This window comes from Callithrix jacchus, chromosome 16 (assembly GCF_049354715.1).
Source record: "Callithrix jacchus isolate 240 chromosome 16, calJac240_pri, whole genome shotgun sequence".
Taxonomy (NCBI): domain Eukaryota; kingdom Metazoa; phylum Chordata; class Mammalia; order Primates; family Cebidae; genus Callithrix; species Callithrix jacchus.
Genome location: NC_133517.1, coordinates 98,229,405 through 98,247,470, shown reverse-complemented (window position 1 = coordinate 98,247,470; position 18,066 = coordinate 98,229,405). Strand labels below are relative to the sequence as shown.

Below are 18,066 nucleotides of genomic sequence, written 5' to 3'. Positions count from 1 at the left end.
GAGGAAATATAGAGAAAAACATGATTATTCAATCTGTCCAGAAGCAGAAATCCCTTCTTCAACACACTTTAAGCACTTGTTTTATCTGAAGTGTTTCTGTATAAATCATTAATTTTGAAATCTAGCAGTTTAGAAATTGATAACTGAGAACATAAACAAAATTTGAGAGGAAATATTTCAGATTTTTAAAGCATAAACCTTTCAAGCAATTTAATTTTTAAAATACATCATGAAGAATGTGATAGGTTGATTTAAGATAATTTCTGTCTTCTCATTACTTTAGATGGCTTAAGAATCCTCACCCTCTTTAATTTTTGTTTTAGATATATTTAGAAATAGGAAAACTTTATTGCCTTTTAGAATCTGGCACATTCATCTTTTTCTTGCTGAAATACTTTGCAAAACCCTTCATATACTCAGCCCCTTGCCTGACATAAATGTTATATATATATATATATATATATATCTCACACACATATACACACACACACACACACACACATATATATATATAGTTTGTTCTCATTTTTTGCCATTCATGCATTTTTTAAGTTATATGTATTCAAATCATCCATTTTTCTTTTGTTTTACTGCACTGGATTGAATATATAAATATTCTCCTATATTAACCCCTAGTTCTTTCCCTTATCATTTGTTTTTTTTTTAACATTTAAGACCTTAATCTATGTGGAAATTACTTTGTTATTTCTGTGGTGAAGAACTAAGGTAATCTCAGCACCCACTAAAGGCAGGCAGTTATCGCAGCAGCAGTTTTACTTTAACTTGCTTTTCCCTCACTGATTAGAAATGCTATCTTCATAATATGCTAGTTTCCTATGTATACTATATACCACTTCTGGGCATTTGATTCCGTCTCATTGTTTCTGTTTCTATCTCATGCTGGTGTCATACGCTTTCCTAACCAATTAACAAAAAGATGTAATTTCTACTTATTAAATATAAAGTTTGATTTTTCTATTAAATCAATCACTATATTATTCATATGATGTTTACCTTTATTTATTGCCTATATTGTTTCTCAGTGAAACAGGAATATCAAAATATCCCAATTTATTTATTTAGAGCAACCTCTTCTAATGTCTTTATAATTTGTTATATATAATGCTATGTTAATATATCAATTTTATAACTATATCTTTTATATTGTTTTTATCAATATTAAATGACCCCTCATTTACTGTTTTCTGTCAATTTTGCTTTTTTTGATGTCATTCATAATATCTTTTTATGTTTTATAAAAATTTCACTGCCCGTCTTTAACTTTTAACCCAAATTCTTTTAAGTATGCCTCATATAGAAACATGAGATGGATTTTACATAAGTTTGTAAGTTTATCTCATGTAGAAAGCATGGAGTTGCATTTATCTTATTAACTAAGTGAACCACTGTCTCTTAGTACCTAACTAAATATTACTTAATTTAAAAATTAACCCAAGATGGCAGATTAGACACAACTCCAGTGCACAACACCCAGAGAGAGAGATGCAGAAACCCAGAGATCTCCTAGCTCCAACTGAGGTACCAGGTGCATTTCAACGGGTCTGGTCCGAGGGTGACCAAAGCCCACTCAGGGCAAACCAAGGTGGGGAGGGGTGCTGCTTCATCCAGAAAGTGCATCTGACCAGCGAGTCAGAGGCTCCACCTCTGGCACTCCGGTCCAGATATAGCGCTTCCCCCAAAGCCTCAGCAATACACAGAAGAGGGTATCTTTGCCAGTCAAGCTCCAGGAATTACAAGTGCAGAGTTGAATAAGAGTCTGCAGACTGTGCTATCGCCCCCTCCCCGCTGCCCGTAGAGAGAGGGATCTGTACGCTGGAGCAGCTGGGCGGCTCCTACCCCATGACCAGAGAAGCGGAGGCTGGAAGGGGGAGACGGCCAGGTGCAGCTGGGCAGGTCCCTACGCTCCCCTACAAATCCTAGAAGACTGAAGCTCTGACTCTAGAGGGTTGCATAGCCAGTGCCACAGTCTGGGATGAACCCTGAATGATCCAGCCCAGTGGAAGAAGGGCACAACCCACCACTAGAGGGGTGGGACAGGGCTACATGTTTTAACAAAAAACACAGGAAGCCTACATAGCAATGGGACAGTGTTCTTGACAACCCAGCAGGCCTACAGGTCAGCAGAAGAGGTGGGCCTAATCTCCCAGCATAAAAAGACAAAGGAAGCTTCCCTAGTAACCTGAAGGAGTCCCTAGGAACCCAGGAGCACCCCCACAGGCAGACAAGCCACCTCATCAGGCAGCTCTCTGACACCACAGCCAGGTAAATCCACAAAGATGGGGAAAAACCAGTGCAAAAAAGGTGAAACCATCAAAGACCAGAACACCTCTTTTCCTTACAGGGATCACAACTCCTCAACAACACGATCACAGCTTGACTGAGAAGTGCGAAGAATTGACGGAAACAGGATTCAGAAGGTGGATAATAACAAACTTTTCAGAGCTAAAGGAACACGTTCTAACTCAATGCAAAGAAACTAAAAACCTTGAAAAAAGGTTAGACGAAATGCTAACTAGAATAACCAGCTTAGAGAAGAACATAAATGACTTGATGGAGTTGAAAAACACAGCACGTGAACTACATGAAGCAAACACAAGTTTTAATGGCTGTATCGATCAAGTAGAAGAAAGGATATCAGAGATTGAAAATCAACTCAATGAAATAAAAAGAGCAGGCAATACAAGAGAAAAAAGAGTAAAAAGAAATGAACAAAGCCTCCAAGAAACATGGGATTATGTGAAAAAACCTAATATATGCTTGGTCAATGTAATTGAATATGATGGGGAGAATGAACCCAAGCTGGAAAACATACTCCAGGATATTATCCAGGAGAACTTCCCAAGCCTAGCAAGGCAGTCCAAATTTCAAATTCGAGAAATACACAGAACTCCACAAAGATATTCCTCAAGAAGAGCAACCCCAAGGCACATAATCGTCAGATTCACCAGGGTCGAAATGAAGTAAAAAATGCTAAGGGCAGCTAGAGAGAAAGGTCAGGACACCCACAGAGGGAAGCCAATCAAACTCACAGCAGATCTCTCAGCAGAAACCCTACAAGCCAGAATAGAGTGGGGGCCAATGTTCAACATCCTTAAAGAAAAGAACTTTCAACCCAGAATCTCATATCCATCCAAACTAAATTTCACAAGTGAAGGAGAAACAAAATCCTTTACAGACAAGCAATTATTGAGAGATTTTGTCACCACCAGACCTGCCCTACAAGAGATCCTGAAAGAAACACTAAGCATGGAAAGGAACAAGTACCAGTTACTGCAAAAGCAAACCAGTTGGCAAAGACCAAAAATACAATGAAGAAAATGAGTCAACTGATGAGAAAGAAAAGCAGCCAGTAACAAAACGGCAGGATCAAATTCACACATAACAATATTAACATTGAATGTAAATGGCCTAAACACCCCAATCAAAAGACACTGGATAAAAAGTCAGAACCGATCAGTGTGCTGTATTCAAGAATCAAAAGAGACAAAGATCAAAAGAGACAAGGAAGGACATTACATAATAGTAAAAGGATCAATCCAAGAGGAAGAGCTAACTATCCTAAATATATACACCCCCAACACAGGAGCACCCAGATACATAAAGTAAGTTCTTAACAACCTAAAATGAGATTTAGACTCCCACACAATAATAGTGGGAGACTTCAATACTCCACTGTCAATATTAGACAGATCAACAAGACAGAAAATTAACAAGGATATCCAGGACTAAAAATGCAGAGCTGGACTAAGCGAATCTAATCGACATATACAGAACGCTCCACCCCAAATCCACAGAATATGCATTTTTCTCAGCACCACATTGCACTTACTCTAAAACTGACCACACCATTGGAAGCAAATCACTCATCAGCAAATGCAAAAGAACAGAAATCATAACAAACAGTCTATCATACCACAGCACAATCAGACTAGGACTCAGGATCAAGAAACACACTCAAACCAGCACAACCACTTGGACACTGAACAACTTGCTTCTGAATGTTGACTGGATAAACAATGAAATGAAGGCAGAAATAAAGATGTTCTTTGAAACCAACCAGAATGAACACACAACTTACCAGAATCTCTGGGACACCTTTCAAGCTATATTGAGAGGGAAAGTTATAGCAATAAATGCCCATCAGAGAAGAGAGAAAAGATCTAAAATCAACACCTTATCATCAAAATTGAAAGAACTAGAGGAGCAAGATAAAAAAAACTCAGAAGCCAGCAGAAGACAAGAGATAACTAAGATCAGAGTAGAACTGAAGGAGATAGAGACACAAAAAACCCTTCAAAAAAATCAATAAATCCAGGACCTGCTTTTTGAAAAGATCAACAAAATAGACCGCTAGCCAGATTAATAAAAAAGAAAAGGAAGAAGAATCAAATAGATGCAATAAAAAACGATAAAGGGGATATCACCACTGATCCCACAGAAATACAAACTACCATCAGAGATTACTACCAAGAGCTCTACTCACATAAACCAGTAAACCAGGAAGAAGTGGATAAATTCCTAGACACTTGTACTCTACCAAAACTAAACCAGGAGGGTGCTAAAACCCTGAACAGACCAATAACAAGGGATGAAGTAGAGGCAGCAATCAATAGCCTACCAACCAAAAAAAGTCCAGGTCCAGACAGGTTCACAACCGAATTCTACCAGATATACAAAAAGAAGCTGGTTCCATTCCTCCTGAAACTGTATCAAACAATACAAAAAGAAGGAATCTTCCCTAACTCATTTTATGAGACCAACATCATCCTGATACCAAAACCAGGCAGAGACTCAACTAAAAAAGAAAACTTCAGGCCAATATCCATGATGAACATTGACGCAAAAATCTTCAATAAAATACTGGCAAACAGATTGCAACAGCACATCAAGAAGCTTATCCATCATGACCAAGTAGGCTTCATCCCAGGGATGCAAGGCTGGTTCAACATATGCAAATCCATAAACGTAATCCATCACATAAATGGAACCAAAGACAAAAACCACATGATTATCTCAATAGATGCAGAGAAGGCCTTTGATAAAATTCGACAGCCCTTCATGCTAAAAACTCTCAATAAACTAGGTATTGATGGAACATATCATAAAATGATAAAAGCTATATATGACAAACCTACAGCCAGTATCATACTGAACAGGCAAAGGCTGGAAGAATTCCCTTTGAAATCACGCACTAGACAAGGATGCCCTCTCTCACCACTACTATTCAATATAGTACTGGAAGTTCTAGCCAGAGCAATCAGGCAAGAAAAAGAAATAAAGCGTATTCAAATAGGAAAGGAGGAAGTCAAACTGTCTCTATTTGCAGATGACATGATTGTATACCTACAAGACCCCATCGTCTCAGCCCAAAATCTTCTCAAACTGATAAGCAACTTCAGCAAAGCCTCAGGATACAAAATCAATGTGCAAAAATCACAAGCATTCCTATATACCAATAACAAACAAACAGAGAGCCAAATCAAGAGCAAACTCCCATTCACAATTGCTATAAAGAGAATAAAATACCTAGGAATACAACTAACAAAGGATGTAAAGGACCTCTTCAAGGAGAACTACAAACAACTGCTCAGTGAAATAAGGGAGGACACAAACAGATGGAAAAACATTCCATGCTCGTGGTTAGGAAGAATCAATATTGTGAAAATGCCCAAGGTAATCTACAGATTCAATGCTATCCCCATCAAGCTATCAATGACCTTCTTCACAGAACTGGGAAAAAACACTTCAAACTTTATATGGAGCCAAAGGAGAGTCCGCATAGCCAAAAGTAATCTACAGATTCAATGCTATCCCCATCAAGCTATCAATGACCTTCTTCACAGAACTGGGAAAAAACACTTCAAACTTTATATGGAACCAAAGGAGAGCCCGCATAGCCAAGACAATCCTAAGCAAAAAGAACAAAGCCGGAGGCATCACACTGCCAGACTTCAAACTATACTACAAGGCTACAGTAATCAAAACAGCATGGTATTGGTACCAAAACAGAGACATAGACTAATGGAACAGAACAGAGACCCCAGAAGAAACAACATACATCTACAACCATCTGATCTTTGACAAACCCAGCAAAAACAAGCAATGGGGAAATGACTCCATGTTTAATAAATGGTGTTGGGAAAACTGGCTAGCCATGTGCAGAAAGCAGAAACTGGACCCCTACCTGTCACCTTACACTAAAATTAACTCCAGATGGATCAAAAATTTAAACATAAAACCTAACACCATAAAAACACTAGAAGAAAATGTAAACAAAACCATCCAGGACATAGGCATAGGCGAGGACTTCATGACCAAAAGACCAAAAGCAATGACAATAAAAGCAAGAATAGACAAATGGGATCCAATTAAACTCCAGAGCTTCTGTACAGCAAAACAAAAAATCATTAGAGTGAATCTCCAACCAACAGAATGGGGAAAAATTTTTGCAATCTACCCATCTGACAAAGGGCTATATCCAGAATCTACAAAGAACTAAAACAGATTTACAAGAAAAAAACAACCCCATTCAAAAGTGGGTGAAGGATATGAACAGACACTTTTCAAAAGAGGACATATATTAGGCCAACAAACATATGAAAAAATGCTCATCATCACTGGTCATTAGAGAAATGCAAATCAAAACCACACTAAGATATCATTTCACACCAGTTAGAATGGTGATCATTAAAAAATCTGGAGACAACAGATGCTGGAAAGGATGTGGAGAAATAGGAACACTTTTACACAGTTAGTAGGAGTGTAAGTTAGTTCAACCATTGTGGAAGACAGTGTGGCAATTTCTCAAGGATCTAGAAATAGAAATTCCATTTGACCCAGCAATCCCACTATTGGGTATATACCCAAAGAACTATAAATCATTCTACTATAAAGACACATGCACATGTATGTTCATTGCAGCCCTGTGTACAATAACAAAGACCTGGAACCAACCCAGCTGTCCATCAATGATAGACTGGACAAAGCAAATGTGGTACATACACACCATGGAATACTGTGCAGCCATAAAAAATGATGAGTTTGTGTCCTTTGTAGGGACTTGGATGAATCTGGAAACCACCATTCTCAGCAAACTGACCCAAGAACAGAAAGCCATGCACCGTATGTTCTCAGTCATAGGTGGGTGTTGAACAATGAGAACACGTGGACTCAGGGAGAGAAGCATCACTCACTGGGGTCTGTTGCGGGGGTAGGGGAGGGAGGGCAGGGTGGGGAGGGATAACATGGGGAGAAATGCCAGATATAGTATGCATCTAAAGTAAAATAAATAAATTTTAAAAAATTAAACCATTTATTTATATTAGGATATAATTATATGCTAATGCCATTTTTATAATTGTTTCATATTATGTAAAACATAAATGTTTTCTCATAATATTCTATCATAAATGTTTTATATTTGTCATATTGTCTTTTCTGCATTCTGTTTTATGTTGCTTTGCAGTTTTAATTTTACCACCTGCTAATCTTAAAATGCCTTTAAAAATATACAGATAGTCCCTGACTTACAATGGTTCAATTTAGGACTTTTTAACTTTAAAATGCTATAGATGTGATATGTATTCAGTAGGTACCATACCTGGAAGTTTGATATTTGATATTTTGATGTTTTCCCAGGCTAGTAATATGTGCTATGATATTCCCTTATGATGCTGAGCATGGAGGTATTAATAAGTTCTAGCTTCCAGTGAGCTATGTGATCATGAGGGTAATTAACCAATATTACATAGTGTACTGTTGTCACCATTTTGGATATTGTGTTTTGTGTTTTCACATTCAGTCATGTCTACAAAACACCAACTACACCAATGTAAGTGTTCTGAGCACATTTTTGGTACGCTAGGCTAAGCTAGGATAGGTGTATTTTAATACATTTTTGACTTACAACATTTTAAACCTTCATTGGGGTTTACAGGACCTAACTCTATCATAAGTTAAGGAGCATCTTTACTTAAAAACTTGGCAATATGTCTGATAAAACTTCTCTTCTGAATATCAAGAATGCTCAATTAATACAGTCTTGCTCTTCAAGTACCCTTTTAATTTTATTAGCCAGTCCCTCTTTGTTGATCAAAACCATGTTTGCAATAATTATGTAGAGAAAGCATGAGTATAAATAAAATTGGACATACCGAGATTTTGAGATTAAGAACTTTAAGCTCTGTAGACTAACTATAGTATAACACTGTAGTGAATTCACAATGAATTGCCTAAAAGTAGGGTTGTGGTAAACTGGATGAACCAGACATGTATATTGGCTTTTCTTAAAAATAACTGGAGCTTGGAAGGGTGATTTATACTTTCCCCTGAGAAGACAATGTATAATGTAATTTGAAATTTCTATACCTTGTTAAAGAAATGTAACTCTGGGCCAGGTGCGGTGGCTCACGCCTATAATCCCAGCACTTTGGGAGGCCGAGGCAGGTGGATCACAAGGTCAAGAGATCGAGACCATCCTGGTCAACATGGTGAAACCCCGTCTCTACTAAAAATACAAAAATTAGCTGGGCATGGTGGCACGTGCCTGTAGTCCCAGCTACTTGGGAGGCTGAGGCAGGAGAATAGTTTGAACCCAGGAGGCGGAGGTTGCGGTGAGCCAAGATCATGCTGTTGCACTCCAGCCTGGGTAACAAGAGCGAAAACTCCATCTCAAAAAAAAAAAGAAAAAGAAAAGAAATGTAATTCTACTGGTTTCTAGTCTTTGTAGTGTTGGTCTTCTCCCACTTCTGTTAATATATAATCAGTCACTAAATCCTTCTCATACTTTCATCAGATTTACTATTTTCTATTTTGGCAACTATTTTTTTAAACTCAGGTTCTTAACAATTCACACTTGTATTATTACAGTGGCTCTCAGACAAAATTCAGGCATCTCATCCTAGGCATCAGTATACCCTTCTTGCTTCACTGTTGTCTGTATCTAAACTCAGACACTGTTTCTCCAACTGGTGTTTCTGCTCTAGCTAAGCAGATCTTACTGTGTTCTAAAACACAATTCCCATTTCTGCATCTTTGTTCATATTATCCATACCATTTCTCCTCCCTAAAATGATTTATTTCTTCTCTAACAGGCATCTGTGATTACTGTATCCATTCTTCTACTTTTACATTTCTTAATCATATATGCTGTGCATCATGAATGTAACTTCTATATCTATTGTAATTTTTTTAACATTTTTGTCTTATATTTCTCAAAGAATATAACTTCAGCTTTTTGTGTTTCTTGGAAGGAGGGTGGCCTTTCCGTTAGTTTGTTAAAAAGTTTTAGAGTAGGACAGGAGTCCTTTCTTTCTTATTGCTCTACACTCCTCTAGGGCACAGTCTTTGTCTTCACAGTTGTTTGAAGTTGCATTGTAAGTAGCTCTGTTTTCCAACTTGGCACAAATGAAGAGATCATGGAAGACTGCTCACTGATTTTATTTCTTTTTTTTTTTGAGACAGAGTCTCACACTATTGCCCAGGCTAGAGTGCAGTGGTGTGATCTCAGCTCAATGTAACCCCATCTCCCATGTTCAAGTGATTCTCCTGCCTCAGCCTTCCAAATAGCTGGGGCTACAGGTGTGCACCACCATGCCTGGTTAATATTTGTATTTTTAGTAGAGATGGGGTTTCACCATGTTAGTCAGGCTGGTCTTGAACTCCTGATCTCAAGTGTCGACCTGCCTTAGCCTTCTACAGTCCTGGAATTACAAGTGTGAACCACCGCGCCTGGCCACTCACTGACTTTAGATTCTAGGCTGCCCCTCAGCAGGTTTAAGGATCATCTTCTGATCAGAAACTCTGCTGCTAACTAGACTGAAATTAAACTGTGTCTTTTAACATCTCTCAGCTTTTAATTTCTTTATTTTAAAAACTATTAAAATTTCAACTTAATAATCTCAAAGGATCCTTCCCATCTATGATTTTTTAAAATTTATATCATAATCTCTCTGCATCACAGAAAATCAAACACTATTTTTAAAATCCATCACGAATTTCCTTCTAAATATTATTCTTTGTTTACTGGGATCCAGAAATCAATATGGTATAATCCATACACATAAGCTATAGATAGGTGTCAACTAAAATCTGGCAATACGATTGTCCGGTGAGAGTTAAACTATGATTTAAATCAGGGGTCCCCAACCTCCAGCTGTGGACTGGTATCGCTGTGGCCTGTTAGGAACAGAGTTGCACAGCAGGAGGTGAGTGAGCATTACTGCCTGAGCTCTGCCTCCTGTCAGATCAACAGTGGCTTTCGATTCTCATAGGAGCACAAACCCTATTATGACCTGCACATGTTGCATGCTCCTTATGAGAGTCAAACTAATGCCTGATGATGTGAGGCAGGACAGTTTACTCCTGAAACCATCCCACCCTTACTCACCATCCATGGAAAAACTGTCTTCCATGAAACCAGTCTGTGGTGCCAAAACACTGGGGAAAGCTGATTAAAATTTTAACAGGTAAGACATATATGAAAGTCCTTAAAGAGACAGAATGGCTTTTAGACTTCTGGCGAAATAAGACCTAATGAGACTCTAAAGAGGCCAAAGATAATTATCCTAGCCCCCCCAAAAAATTTTAAATCAGAAGTTTGTTATGTTAAATAAACACATATTAACGTTAATATGTATGTATTAAGTACTGGATACTAGGAGCGCAAAGGAAAGATGGCTCATGCCTATAATCCCAGGAATTTGGGAGGCTGAGGTGGGCAGATTCCTTGAGCCCAAGAGTTCAAGACTAGCCAGGGCAACATGGCGAATCCTGTCTCTATGAAATAGACAAAAATTAGCTGGGCATGGCAGCATGCCCCACTAGTCCCAGCTACCCAGGAGGCTGGCGTGGGAGGAAAGGTTGAGCCCAGGAGGTAGAGGTTTCAGTGAGCCGAGATCGTACCACTGCACTCCAGCCAGGACAACAGCATGAGACCCAATCTCAAAATATATATATAGGCTGGCATGGTGGCTCGTGTCTGTAATCCCAGCACTTTGGGAAGCCAAGGCAGGAGAACCACTTGCAGTCAGGAGTTTGATACCAGCCTGATCAACATGGTGAAACCCTGTCTCTACTAATAATACAAAAATTAGCCAGGCATGGTGGCGCACACCTATGATCCCAGCTACTTGGAAGGTTGAGGCATCAAATCTGGAGGCAGAGGTTGCAGTGAGCTGGGTGCCATTGCACTCTAGCCTGGGTGACAGAGTGAGACTCCATCTCAAAAATAAAATAAAAAAATATATGCATACATAATACACACATACATATATATTTCAAAGGAATATTGATAATATTTCAAACAAAATGTTTTAATTAATCAATTTTTTGTGGAAAAAATAAAATTTTAGCATCTTAACCATTAATTTTTAAAAGGTAATACTTGCACATAACCCAAATTTCAAAAGTATCATTAACAATATTCATCAAAAAGCAAGTCTCCATTCCAGTCCTGCCCCATCCATAGTTAGTTACCTTCTCTGGAGGCCAGTTTCTCCCTTATTTTTCCAGAAATGCTCCATTATAAGCATTAAGATATGTAAATCTGTTGTGTGTATGCAGTATTTTTTCAATCACTCTTTTTCATGGGCTTTAAATTGTTTTCAACTTGTTGACAGATATTTAGGATCTTTCCAATCTTTTACAATTTCAATGTCCTATGAATATTTTTACACATATGTTTTTTCACACATAAATATTTCTGTAGAATAAATTTCTACAAGTGCAATTGTTGTGTCAAAGAATATATGGATTTTTATTTTAAAGCAATATTGCTGTACTGGCATCTATGGAGACTGAGTTCTAAGTTAAGCTTTCATAACAATAAACATTATACTTAAGAGCCTATTTCCCATACCCCTTAACACATCCTTTTGGAAAAATGAAACCTTGGACAGTCACATTTCTTTTTTTGTCCTTTACATCCAATGGTTCTTTTAAAGACAGGGAAGTCACTTTTTATGAGAACCATATTTTTCATCCTTTTGTCACTTAACAGTAGGAATCATTTTGCAATGTGCTTATTATTAGCTGAAAATTCTAAGGCTATTCTGTTGGGAAAATTACGATTCACAAACAACTATTATAAATATTAAATTGTCTCTATTTGTATTAAACTTTAAGGTATATTTAAAAATCTACTGACATTCTAGATACAAAGTCTATTTATAATTATTCTATCTAAAAACACTGAAACTCTGAAACTCTTCATTTAGATAATCCTGTAACTGATATTTACAGCACGATAATCTTTTCAAGGAGTCCAGAGATCTTGTACTTACATATTTTATACTGGAGTAAAAAGTCAAAGTATAAATGCTAAGTCAAGGAACATAAGAAAAAAAAACATGAGAAACAGGAACTATGAAGACAAAGATTCCTTTCTGAAAGGAGAATGCTTTGGAAATTTTGTTTTAAAACAACACTGAGGGGAATCAGGGGATGGGAGGGGAGGAGAGGAAAGTAAAGAAGAGAGCAAAGAGGAGAGGTAAGAGGAGGGGATGGGAGGTTTACATCTTTAGAAATCAGTTATGAAACACACAGCAATTCTGGCCAATGTCAGAGAGCTGAAAGATATGAAGAAAATATCCTTCCCTTCGAGGCACAAGCACTGACCTGTAAAAGTTGTGTTGCAGTAGCTCTCTGCTCAGGATTCTTCACCAAACACTTTTTAACAAAATCGGTGAAATCATCGGACCAAAGTTCTGGCTTTCTGAATGTTGGTGGTGGATTTGTGGGAATCATAAAAATAGCCTAGTACAAATGAAATATCCAAAAGACAGTAAGAATCACACTAGCACAGCCAAATAAACAAATCTCTTTATCTATCTTTTCATCAGACTCTAAATTTGAAAAACAAATTTAAGCCATTCTAGGATTTCCAGTAAGACTGCAATTCAGGAAGCCAATCCATCTGCTACTAATGTAATCATTTCCCATGAAATTTCCTCTATTTGAATTGTAGCTCACTGAGCACACCATTCTTTATTTTACTGATTACTTTTTTCTCAATTTCCAAAGAAGACTACATTTCTGACACACTAAGGACATTCCCTAAACAGATATATTCCCAAATTCTGCTACTATGTGCCAGATTTACTTCTCATTTCAGTTTTACACAAGTACTGCCGCTTAAAATGGCTAGCAGGAGTCCAATTTGCTTTTGCAATCCAGAATATTTAAGTATAAGTAAAATTACTGCTATAATTTGAAATAATACTTGATAAAGCCAAGACTTGGATTTCTCTTTTTAAATATATGAATCAAAATTTCAAATAAAAAATTTCAAAGGTAATATACCACTTTTATTTATTACTAATGATTCAGTATTAATAACTTAGTGATAATGACATACATTCAGATAGTTCAAAATTCAAAAGCCATAAAAAGACTCCATCTCATCTATTACCTCCTAGACAGTCACCCTGGCCTGTTTTCGCTTTTAATCTGAGTATGTTTATGACCCAAGAAGTAGATTTAAAAAACAAAAACCTGGAGACATTCTAAATATGAAATACAAAATCCAGTTACAGGGATAATGTACATGTCCCAACATGAGTAATAAAATGTTCAAACTACAGGAATGAAATGGAAGAAATGAAGCATGAAATACTTCAAAGGAGGAACCAAGAGTACACGATAACAACATTGCTTTGGAGAGGTTAAAAAAAAGAAAGCATGAAAAATTACTCCAGAATTCAAGAAATAAAAAATAGGTACCTTAAATTGCAAGGCACTCAGGTATTTTAATAATTCCCTATTATCGTTCTTTTGAATGCCCTCAGAATATGCAGCCATTTACTACAATGGGTCATCATTGGTTTCTAACTTGGAAAGTGATCCAAAGGACTTTCTGTGGACACAGCAGGAAAGACTCAATATCTGGGTCTGTTGATTCTAGGTTAAGAGTTAATCTCTTTACTGGTATATGCATCTTCCTTCAAAAAAGATAAATTCTTTAATAGAACATTTTTGTATATCTCATATCATGTTATACATATTACATCTATGATAATCTTTCAAAAGCAGTGTAGCCAGTATTACAAAACAATAAACATCTTTCAATCAAATATTTATAAAGCATTTTTGTGTGTTTAGAACACTGCTATAATTTAGAGGTACCAAACCAAAGGGCCACAGGCCAAATAGTGCCAGTGGACCTATTTCATTCAGACATCAATCTCACATTCCCAAAAGGTATGAATCTCCAGTAATTAGGCTAATTTAAACTAGGATGTATGTTCTTCATTTTTCATGAGCCCTATCTAGCCTGGCTCAGTTATCTACTTTATATGATGGTCCCTTTAAATATCAGATATTGTAAACCTAGCAATCACAGATTTTAAAATAGGATACATATCTCAGACCCACAGAACTCACAGTGAACTTGTGGAGAAAAAAAACAAACATATGCAACAAATAGCAAACAACGGAGTGCCAGAAAATGAAATTCTGCCTGCAGATAACATAATTAATCTCAGACAGCTCAACAGTTGAGGTAGAACCTAATAAGGCTTTAAAAATAAGCAAAATGGGGTTAAACGCAGCTGCTGGAAAAGGCATACAAAACCACCTGCTATTTCCAACTAGAGAATAAAAATAAATTTGAACTCTCATCTCTGCAAAACAGTTCAAAGGACTTACATACACCTCTATATAGACTGACCTCAAACTGCAGGTATATTATACTAGATTGTCTAGATAAATATTGTTCATCTGCACTTCTGTTGTAAACTGGTGGATAACACAGTGATTTATGTCCTTGAAGTCAATACTCTCCTTTGAACTTTGAGGCAATGAGTTGCAGTCTTATCTTCAGATAATCTTAACATATAAGGCTCACCTTAGCAGTAGCAATTAGAAACTCAAGGATAAAAAGCTTAACTCTAACTCTTATTTACCCAATACTCTCATAAAGTGAATCTAAAATGTCACATTCTACCCGCAAATATGCATTCAACAAGCATGAACACCAAGTATACAGTCCAAACAAATAAGTCTTAATGTATAATCTATAACAAAATGTCTACAGGAAAACCACTGTGCCATTTATTTCTACTTTTTAAGGTTAGATAATCAACAACAAATTTTCTTGTCGGCCTTACTGTATTCAACTAATTTAACCTAAGAAGGAACCACAGAGGATCCTCTTAAGAATCTCGAGGTTTTGTATGAGTTGATTAAGTAATAGGCCCCTACTACAAAAAGTTTTGGCAATCAGTGGCTCGCTTTAGACTAACAATTCATTCCCTTGACACCAACCAAATCAGAGGGACACACATTACAGCCATATAATTTATCTTATCTCTAACACCATTTTGATTGAAGAATGTTAGTAAAATAAATGACATGACTATCCTGTGTTTGTTTCTACACAATGTGTTGCTTAACTACATACCAAACCTCTGATTATGTTTCTAAAAGAACTACTCTGATCACAAGTAGTTTAAGAAGCCAAGAAATCTAGGTGCTTCAAAACAACTAATTATCTTCATGCCTGAAATGTCATGCCTTAGACTGCAGGAGTACACAGGAGATGTGGAAAGGGCTGGAAATAAGAAGCTACAATGCCTGAACTTTATAATCTGAATCAAATGAGTCAACACATGTCTGAATCTACAGCAGCTGAGTGCAAGAATAACAAGGAAATTCATGCCGTTAGTTAAGAACCTCAGATACATGAGCAAAAAGGTTATCTTCACAATAAATAAATGAGACAAATGAGAAAACACTATAAAACTACAAAGAAGTAAACAAATATAGCCGTTTCCTGATAGCAAACATAGTACACAGGTAACAAGCTAAATAAAATTTTAAAATAATTTCTGAAAAGGAAATAAAAGAAATTACACTAATTTATAAAAGACATTACAAATAAAAGCAAACAGTACAATGTGATGACACCAATACTGGCCATGAGTCAGTATGTAAATCACTACCTGATTGTGTGGCTTTAGTATTATTTTGCTTTTGTTTTTGTTTTTCTAAGTGAGGAGGTTGAACTGGATGTTTATCAGGTCCCTCGCTGGGTATAAAAAAATCCTGGCACTCTGCCTAGTAATCAAAGGGTAAAATTATACTAAACAAATATAAAATTGCTAGTTAGAAAAGGGATGGAAAAGAGGAAAAAGGGAAGGATAGGGAAAGGTCTCTTCGATGTAAATATAAAAATGCAAATCTAGGCCCGGTGAGGTGGCTCATGTCTGTAATCCCAGCACTTTGAGAGGCCGAGGCAGGCAGATCACCTGAGGCCTGGGGTTCAAGATCAGCCTGGCCAACATGGTGAAACCCTGTCTCTACTAAAAATACAAAAATTAGCATGGTGTGGTAGCATGCACCTGTAATGCTAGCTATTCAGGAGACTGAGGCAGGAGAATTGGTTGAATCCAGGAGACGGAGGTTGCAGTGAGCCAAGATCGCGCCACTGCACTCCAGCTTGGGCAACAAAAGCAAAACTCTGTTTAAAAAAAAAAATGTGAATCTAAATTATTATCACTACTCCCTCAAAAGCAAATATAAACTATACAGAAATTTTGAAGAGAATAATAAATCTAAAGTGAGCCTTGCTCCTATAATATAGTTTCCACAGTAAGCACAAGTTAAGGTATTGGGAACACGAACTCACACTTCACTCTGGCTCCAGTAGCAATCATTAATGTGGCCAAGAAAGGCCAATGTACCGGCCTGGAAACCAGATTAAGGGAGAGGGTACAGCTGGTGTTCTGGCAGTTCAAAGCAAATAAGAGAACCAGTTCTAGACAGTACTGGGTACATAACAGCACCATTATTATAACTATCTGAGCCATTTAACTACTCTATACCTCTGTTCCCACATCTTAATATGGGAATATTAAGGCTGTTCTGAATTTTAAATAGATTAACATATGCAAAACACTTCAAATAGTGCCAACCACAATTGTAAGGTAAGCTTTTATTAACCTAAGTTTACCACTGTGGCTCTCAAGAGTAAGCTAGCTTAATCAAGAACACACAGCTAAGAAGGTGAATGTCAAATTAGAACTCAAGTTTGACTCCTTAGTATATGCTACTTCACATTACCTCTATGTTTCCATTAAATTTCTGTGGCACATAACTATTTTAAGATAAAAGCTGGCCAGGCGCGGTGGCTCACGCCTGTAATCCTAGCACTTTGGGAGGCTGAGGTAGGCAGATCACGAGGTCAAGACATCAAGACCATCCTGGCCAACATGGTGAAACCCCATCTCTACTAAAAATACGAAAATTAGCTGGGCATGGTGGCACGTGCCGGTAGTCCCAGCTACGCAGGAGGCTGAGGCGGGAGAACTGCTTAAACTCGGAAGGCAGAGGTTGCAGTGAGCCGAGACGCCATTGCACTCCAACCTGGCGCCTGGCGACGAAACAAGACTCTGTCTCAAAAAAAAAAAGATAAAAGCTCTGTTATACACATTCAGTCTCTAGAAAAAAAAAAGTGGAAAAGTATTTGTAACAAAGATGATTATAGTTTTACCATCTCTAACTGTGGAAAAGTAAAAAAAAAAAAAAAAAAAAAAAAGGCCAAACAATTGAAGGTGCTAAGTAAACTACATATGAATATCATAAAGTAATATATTGCCATAAAATGTGACAAACTTGTGAACTACAAAACCACAAAGAAAACTTCTTAAAAAGTGAAAATGAGGGAGTAAAACAGTAAAGACTACTTTCACATAAAAATGACTAGTATGCAGCAATAAAAACTAAAAAATGGTATAGAATCTTACAGATTTAAACTATTAATTCATAGCAGCAATTATGTACAAGACTGCATAAGTTTCTTTAAAATTTATTTTTACTATGATGGCTTTTTAATTTTTTTTAACTTTTAAAAATTGTATTTGCAGCTAGGCATGGTGGTTCATGCCTGTAGTCCCAGCATTTTAAGAAGCTGAGGGAGGACGATCACTCGAGCCCAGGAGCTCAAGGTAAGCCTAGGCAACACAGTGAGATCCTGACTCTATTTAGAAATATATATGTGACTATTTAAATACATACATATATATACATATGTAAAAGCATTTAAAACTT

General features: G+C 37.0%; 1 protein-coding gene across 7 annotated transcripts in view; it reads right to left on the bottom strand.

The window, feature by feature from the left end:
• STK3 (serine/threonine kinase 3) overlaps positions 1-18,066 on the bottom strand; it is a 352,806-nt gene that overhangs the window by 139,203 nt on the left and 195,537 nt on the right. For 6 of the 7 annotated variants that reach the window (XR_013528197.1, XR_013528198.1, XR_008477026.2 and 3 more), the window contains exon 7: positions 12,637-12,774. The exons of the other annotated variant lie outside the window; for it this stretch is intronic. Coding sequence is in view for 3 of the 6 variants with exons in the window: in XM_035277381.3 (XP_035133272.1) it covers positions 12,637-12,774 (138 nt within the window). In the remaining 3 variants the exon portion in view is untranslated. The remainder of the gene's footprint in view (positions 1-12,636; positions 12,775-18,066) is intronic. 7 annotated transcript variants of the gene reach the window in all.